The following is an 8,611-nucleotide window of genomic DNA, read 5'->3' on the forward strand; positions in this document are numbered from 1 at the left end:
CCCCCCACACACTAACATCCATACATACAGAAATTATCCTCCGAATTGTTTTGAATTTCTGGTTGTTTCAAGCTCCTACGAGTCCAAAAATGTGAAAATTTTGGGGGGTCATTTTTTGACCGATCGCTATACTTTCCAAGCTGTTATATATAAAAGTCGGAAAAGTAAAATAGAAAAGGTAAAGATATAAAAAGGTAAGTTTTTTCTTTTCAGATATTCTTATTTTATATCTTACTCAAGAACTTTTGTATAGCGAAAACACGGGAACAAATATATATCATGCATTCTCTATGACTACTTTTTTTCTTACCTTATTTGGTGCAATATTGGCTGACACTTTTTTAGGAAAATTCAGGTAAAAGTAAAAAAAAATAAAAAATACTTGAATTTATATAAAATGAAAGAGCAAGAGATTAATTATATAGTATATTTCTTTTTCAGAACGATATTATACGGGTTCATTTTTGATGTAATTGGATGCATAGTCATTTCTTTGTCTTCTGTGCCAAATTTTCTACCAATGAGGTAAGTTTTGAAAGAAAATTATTTTTTATAAGTAAAATTAAAAAGTATTTATTCAGAAAAATCAAATGTTTTATTATAACTTACATTATATAGCCTATATATATATATAAAACTGTGTTGGGGTCTAACATTACCGTATTAACCCTGAATGCACATAATCTTAGTGTCACTGTGGGATTGAGAATGATTAAACTATTATATGTATTATAAAATTGAATTTAATATACTGTAATAAACAAAAGATATACCGTATATAAAAGTCGAACTAAATTTTAAATAAACTAAAGACGTTTTCTACTTTTATTTAGATCTCTTACTATAATTAGTTTAGTTGTGATAGCCTTTGGAATAGGAGGAACGAGACCCTGCATACCATCTTTCGGAGGAGATCAGTTTAAAACAAATCAGGTATAATTTTTATTTGTGTATTATTTAAAATTAATATAAATCGTGCAAAAATGGCGTTTCATATTATTGGTTATGTAATAGCACATAAGTTATTTTATTGTATGTTCAATGCTGTGAACTGACATTTATCTAAGGCTTTATAGAAAGCGCGTGGAAAGTCGTATCGTAAAATAGAAGACAGATCTATAAAGTTTCGTAACATAACCATTGAAAAAACAGTTGCCCTATTTTTACAACCAAACGCACTTTTAAGCTACATTATTTTGAGGCTAAAATTAGTTAATAATTAATTAATTACATTATAGTATATGGCTGAAAGCAGGGATTCATCCGATGGCTGCAGAAATATAAAGTTTCAGGTGTGCTTCAGACTTTAACATTTGAACAACAATTTCATTTATATAATTTGACCAAATAATATACCGAAAATTACTGTTGTCGTTCCACTGTTAGCCGTAACATCGTAAAGCTTAAAATGTTTGGAAGCAGATAATTTACCACGTAGTGAGTGGCCATAAACTCACTCTAAGGGATGACAAAATTCTCCATCGTTTAAACTTTAAACTTAAAAAAATCGATTTAATAAATATACAATATAAATACAACGTTTTCACAAAGATAAAATCTTTGCTTTCGTTTCTGTTCTGTCGTTTCTTCATCGTTTCACATATCAGCAGCTTTTACTATTTTTAATTAAAAAATCGATTTGCTAAATCTCAGAAAATAGCGAAGTGAAAAGCATCAACAGGAGTGATCTGTAACGCAGTAAATTTTGCACGTAAGCAAGTAGAAATCATTACTAACACAGAAAATGCAGAAGTCAAAATTGACATTGACCAAAACGCAACTGAACAGTGGAACAGTGGCAACAAGTCAAACTTTGTTCCTTCAGATATGATTTATTTATAGTCACTTACGATGACATAGGAAAGCTTTATTTGGATGATGACACAATAAATTACAGTGAATATGAAAATGTTATTAGGTGTGAAAGTCATCAACACAGCCAGAGATTCATTTGAATTGGAACCATATATTTTCCAAAAAGATTCGACATCCTGCTACACATTTAGACACGTAATTTCTAGTTTTAACGGTGTTCAATAACTTTAAAATATTAATTAAATTAATTAAAGATTTCGTGAACTTTCACTCATGTCAAAAGTAAAAATCATAGCCTTGAACAGAACGGGAGCTGAAAAAATAATTTCAATAAGTATCATTATAAAATAAGTCGCGATATTATTCGAAGTGTAATTAACAGCATGCCAGAGGAAATCCATGCTTTTGTGAGTAGCCAGGGGCTGTAGGAGGGATCTCTATTAAACCACTTACTCGGCACGGGTAGTTAAACCCGATCTGAATGTCTGAGGATGGCTTATAAAATTAGATTAAAATCTTTTAAGCTTAATCTAGTCAGGACCTCACACCAGGTAAAAAAGGATAATTCGCGTCTTACCTCGCGATAAAAATATAAGATATCTCTAAAAAGGAGGGCTAATTTATGAGCGGGGAGTATCGTGGATAAGTCGATAGGGAGCCCGTTATTTAAAGGAAAGTACCAATAGACAGATTAACAACAACTAAAAATTTAATGAAATGAATTCAAATATACATGAGAATATATTGACATTGTATCTAACATAATTATATATCTATTAAATTCCTAACAGAAATATATATTCCGTAACAAAGAGAGAGTTTACAAAATATATTATATTACTGTACTTCACTAATAACTTGACTTATAACAATTCTGTTGAAGTCAAGTTCTGATCGAGGTTTTAGTGAAAGCGGTAATTTCCCTTTGATCTCTAGGCGGAAGTTGCTATCCCAGGAAATTATGGCACACAAATTCACAATAAGAAGATACCTTATGATGTGCCCGGAGTTTGGCGCGTATCCCTATTTTATATCCCAACTCTTTTTCAATGGAGATTTGGAGATTTTGTCATCTGACAATGATCTAAGTTTTACTAAACATGTAGTCATCGGATGAATAAGAAAGTAAAGTTACTTTTGAAGAAAGTAAACTCGTGGGAAAGGAAGTTGAATTTCCTTGCTATCTCTTAAAAGTTAGAAAAATGTACACTTTTATGACAAAATATTATTTTGGTTTCGTATAAATTTTGTAGAATAAATTAAGTTAATATTCAGATTTTCACACTTTTATTAAATGCCACAAAATTTTAATGAACACAATATGTACAGTACATTAATACATCCGTATCATGTTTTCTCATAAATATATTATCCAAAATTTTTATCAACTATTCATACTCATAACTTAATAAATTGCAATAAACAGAATTTTCTACTTCTAGTTTTGCTCTATTTTTATCACTAATTATCGCTAATACGTTATCACAGGTTATACAGATCATAATTATAATACTCTTATATAACGCTGTCTTCAGTATTATACAGCAATCCAAACTCAACCAAGTTCTGTATGCTGTCGTTTCTGTACATATTGTAAAGATTTCCGCAGAAAAAGAATTTAGTTCCAAAATTCACTTCTAAGGGACTTATGGCGCTGCGAGTGTCAGAAAAAGAGCACTGTTTTCATTAATTACATAACAAATTTTCCTTAAATTTACAAGAGCGTCCATGCAGTCATGAAAATCGCTACCGATCTGCACTAATACGAATCTTATTTCTTGCCTCTTAAAGGATAGAATTAATTGAATTCATTCTATGCGATCATTAGTTCTTAACACAATTAAGCTATTTTCATATAAATAAGAAAACTGCACATTCTTGCATACCTCCTAATTATAAAAAGTTAATTTTTAATAGATCATTACTTTTGTTCTTTTCAACAGAAATTTAATTGCTGTATGTTTCGTATAAAAATGATTAGGTTATATAGTTTTTGTATTTGCACAGTTTTATTGTAAGTACATTGTATCCTTAAAATAATAGAGAAATATATATACAGTATATATAATTCCAGATAACAGAATTAAGAAGGTTTTTCTCTTTTTACGTTATAAGCTGTAGAATGGGAATGTTAACTTCGTCTTTTTTAATTCCTTTCTTAAGAGGTAAGACTGTTGATTAAATTATAGAATTAATACATTGCTTTTATAATTTTTGACTCGTATATTAATCGTTAATTTGTCTTTTTAATTATGTATTAGATATTATAAAAAATATTAGCTAAACATTAATTAAGTTACTTTTACACATTTCGGTGTTCCTAAGTTATACATTTGACGTTTATATTCGTACACGATGCCGTTAGTACAGCTCTGTGGCTCAACAAAAAATAAGCGTTTTGTAAAGTTTGATAAACTTACTTCTTAAACTAAACATTCTGCAGCAACCAATGTCACCTTAGCTGGGTTTGTGAGGTCCACTATCAAAAACTCCTAATCTCGAATCACAAGCGACAAAGTGTTTATAAGTAAAATGGATTTTTAAATAGATGTTTTATTAACGTCATGAAAAAATTTGTTTTTGAACAGAGCAAACTTAATGAAATTAAAATATATAGACAGGAAAATTAATAGTGAACAACGGTCAAAAGATATTCACTGCTAGCCATTAAAATTGCTACACCACGAGGGCAGCATGCAACAAACGCGATATTTGCATGAAAGGTACAACATGCTGGGTGCTCTGAGTTACAGAGCACCCAGCGCTTGTCGATTTAATTATGTCTTTATCCTGTCATACTGTATGTATGCAATAACCATGATTCTGCTATTTGCTTTTCTTCCTGATGTAGCAATCTTAATGGCCAGCAGTGTATTTTTGCAATTGAATGTCCAGATTACCAAGAAATATACAGTCAAGTATTTTCTGAAGAAAATGTTTTCACATTTAGAAGAACACATCTAAACACCATATTGCGCTCGATTTAAATATGATCACCAAATGATCTTGAAATTGAATGTTGCAAGATGCATCTATCTGATATTTTAAACACAATTAATATTCGAAATGTTACAATACTTGAATTTTTTATTTATTTATTTATTTGNGAAAAAATTCTTAAACGTTTCCTATTGGCTTTATTAAAACGAAAGCAGCCACTAGTGATGTCATAAGACACGCTCTCGGTACCAATTTCGTAAGAGCTACTATGTGTTTTGTAAATACGAATTATAAAATATCTTACTATATTTCGTATCGAACGTCTCGTAAGATCGATTCACGAACGTCTCTTAAGATATGTACGAGACGTTCGTAAATCTGGGCCCATGTGTACAATAAGTACGCGACTACTGAGGTCCAATTCAATAACTAATCATTACCACAACTCACATTATCCAACACTTGTTTAGCTAAAATCTTACAGGGTGTACCCCAGGGGTTCTCCTTAGTCTTGGTATAAACATACGTTTTCAATTCATCACACCACAACTTAGTAGCTATGTGTTTCCTTTCTTTTTTTTAGGAACGGCACGGCACTATTTATAGCATTTTGGATACTACACCGTATATGGGTTCAGTACTGAATAAATCGTACTTGTCCTCCAATATATCAAAGTTTTTGAGTGATAAATTTTGTACTATCTTATTCCTGAACTTGTACCAATTAGCTATTAAAATCGAAAGTAACCGTACAACTTGGAGAATCAGGCACGCTCGTACTCAAACATAATCAGTTCATGCTCATTAGTGGTTTCATTAACCAACCTTCAATTACTAACACCTCGAAATGCGTAGTAAGGTTCAAATTAAATATAAGAGCAACCTCTAACGGATACAAAGTCCGACCTGCCTGTGGATCATTTAAATTTACTACTGATTTGTATTTTGAGAGCTGAATTTTGAGGCCCCAGGAGCGCGCCTCGTGCGCTTGTGCAGAAATCCGCCACTGCTAAAAGGTTACGTAAAATTGAATCACCTATGCCCCTTTCTAGAATAGTATATAACACGAGAAATTTCGAGATCGACAGACAAACTTCCTAACTCTCGCAGGAGAAAAACGCAAACGTTACGAATAATACGAAAGCTGCTCACAATGAAGACCTTTTCAAAAGTTTACAATAGGGTATTATTCTAAAGTTCCTCGACTTTCTTTTTCTTTACACATTATAAGTTACAAAATTTTATTATTATATTGGTTTTAGGTCTTTCCGCCTGGTAGACGGCGAGGTCCTTTTCTCAGGTCCCCCCAAAATTTTCGCACTCTTCGGACTCAGGGGACCTTAAAACTTCAACAAATGCCAAAAAAATCGGTATTTTTTTCTGTATGTAATTTGTTTGTGTGTGGGGAGGACACGATTTTGTTTACCTCTTTGAAGCTTAATAACTCCTGTGCTTTTCGTCGAAAATTTCAGAAATTTTTCACGAAGGTTTGTGTAATAGGAGAATTGATTCTATTAAATTGCGATGTTAAAGGTCGACAGGATGGAAAGATAAAGCGGGCCGTGTGTGATATCTCGAGTAAGGTCGGACTCCATCCCTGCCCTCGAAATTAAGCTTTTTCATTTTATAATATTTAAAAATATAAAAATTTTAAAAATAAAATATTGTAACATATGACGCCACACACGCAGTTTTACATGTTACCAGGTAAGTTAAGCAACTCGTTGCTGAATTTGTTTTATTTGATAACAATCAATAGTAAACAAATTATAATACTACGTGTTATAATTTGTTTACGTAATATAATTAAGTAATATTAATAGTAATCTATAAAGAATAGTTAATAAGAATTATGATTAACGATACTTAATAATTAGGCTATTCGTTAACATCGATAAATATTATTAAAATACAGAAATATTTAACGTTACTAATAAATATTTAGGTATTTATTAGTAATCACAGGTCATGTACTGTACAGAAGATAAAGAGTGATTACATTTTATTTATAAATATTCCTTGATTAGAGATTATATCAAGTGACTCGCTGTAAATATAAATGTAAAAATAAATACAGTTCTTTAATAAATAATAACAATTTTACCTCTAATTTTCAGTTAGAGATAGAAAGCATAGGTAGAAAAAGACATTTTTCATGTGCCTACTATAACAAAAGCAGTAATAGGCGTAAATATTTAAATACTAATTTTATTTATCTATTTCTGTGATAATATATATGCTTAGATATATTAAAATTTCATTCAGATGTCTTTTAAAACCAAATTAAAATACAACAGTCGTAACTACATTAACTAATCTGACGTCTTTGTCCAGATAATATATCTTTGTTCGAAAAAATAAATCAAAACAAAAGTTATGAAAAAAGTTTTATCAGTTTTGAACGATGAACTCATCATGTACACAACTCGACATGGATCAAAGTATGTGACTGTATTTGGTATATTTTACTGATTTTATTCTCAATTAATATAAATATTTTACAGAAACTCCGTTACTTCGATTCAAAAAACCAGTTTTAGAAAAGGTAAGTAAATATAAATTGTTTAGAAAAATTCTTTTTACCTCTATGTTCTTACTCATAAATTTCTGTTTGTATTCTTGTCTACCTGGACCTTATTTATTAATGGGACTTACAGTATTATTATATAGCCGGATGGCCGAACGGTCAAGGTAACAGCTTATAACTGTGGGGGATCCAGGATCAAATCCAGTACGGGTCGAAAAATTCCTCGGGATTTTTCGAGGGATGGTGGTAGTGGTTTGTCCGGATATGTCGGTCCTCGTCCTTCACCACCCAGCCGCCCCATTGTGGGTCTAACTGAACCCATAATGGGCTTGCTAAAAGAAACTTTCTTAATGACCACAGGGCAGAAAAAGTTTTAAAAAATAAGACTTATTATAATGGTGTAGTTTCCGATTAGATATAGACTATATCTTACTAAAAATGTACAGTACTTTCTCTTTAAAATAAGATCTTTTTACTTCGCTAATCGGAAACTACACCAGTATAATAAGTCCTATTAACAGACAAGGTCTTCTGAATAATATTCTGTCATACGTGTTCTATTTGAACTGTTTACAGTACTTATGTTATTTATTTATTTTTTAAGAAAAAAATAATATATTTGTAATTCTATTTATTTGAAAACATTTTCATTTATTTTTCTAATTTTAGATTATTATTATTTTTATTTTTTATATCACATAGTTCTATAAAATATAACGAGCTTTTATTTATTGTAACATCGTCACAACGCTGGGCTGCAATTTTTAATCACTTTTTTATTTATTTAATTTAAAATATATGCTCTCCACCTCAAATTAGTAGTGGCTTGTCCCTATACGTCATACTTTTCCTTTAACAATAGAGTCGTGTAGGTCATCTATTAACTGCTTTTGAGGAGGAAAGTTTTGAATTGAAATAACGTCATTTCCGGTTTGCGTCGGAAGTTTGCCCATAATTAATTGGGGCCTCCTGCCCCTATTATTTCTATTTCTGGTTTTGATTTTCATGTAATTAACTCCGTTCTCGAAATTAAAGAAGAACAAGCAGTCAGACAGATAACAGCGCGAATCTGTAGGTCTACAATTCTTCCAAATTGCAACCCAATACTGACAAACATTCACAACAGTAGTTATGATTCATAGACCCTGTATGATTGTAGCATTATATTATTTTTACATCAGAAGAAAATGAAAATAAAATTTAACAAAATACATTTTTTAGGAGAGAATTTCTTATCCAAAAGCCATTTTCTTTATTCTGATACTACCATTTGCGGATGCATATTTCTATATTTCGTTACAAAGTAAGTTACAATTTTATTATCTTACA

The 8,611-nt window shown here is 30.8% G+C and overlaps 1 protein-coding gene across 1 annotated transcript; it reads left to right on the forward strand.

Annotated features, from left to right (window-relative positions):
- Positions 1-213: 213 nt before the first annotated feature.
- Positions 214-7,300, forward strand: LOC111616499 (peptide transporter family 1-like; the record flags this gene model as incomplete). Its single annotated transcript, XM_023357903.1, has 5 exons — positions 214-355; positions 442-525; positions 834-933; positions 3,890-3,980; positions 7,260-7,300. Coding segments are annotated over 5 exons (458 nt in total), but the record flags the coding sequence as incomplete, so codon positions are not given.
- Positions 7,301-8,611: the final 1,311 nt, after the last annotated feature.

Source organism: Centruroides sculpturatus, unplaced genomic scaffold (assembly GCF_000671375.1).
Source record: "Centruroides sculpturatus isolate CEXI.00-Female unplaced genomic scaffold, Cexi_2.0 scaffold3452, whole genome shotgun sequence".
Classification (NCBI taxonomy): domain Eukaryota; kingdom Metazoa; phylum Arthropoda; class Arachnida; order Scorpiones; family Buthidae; genus Centruroides; species Centruroides sculpturatus.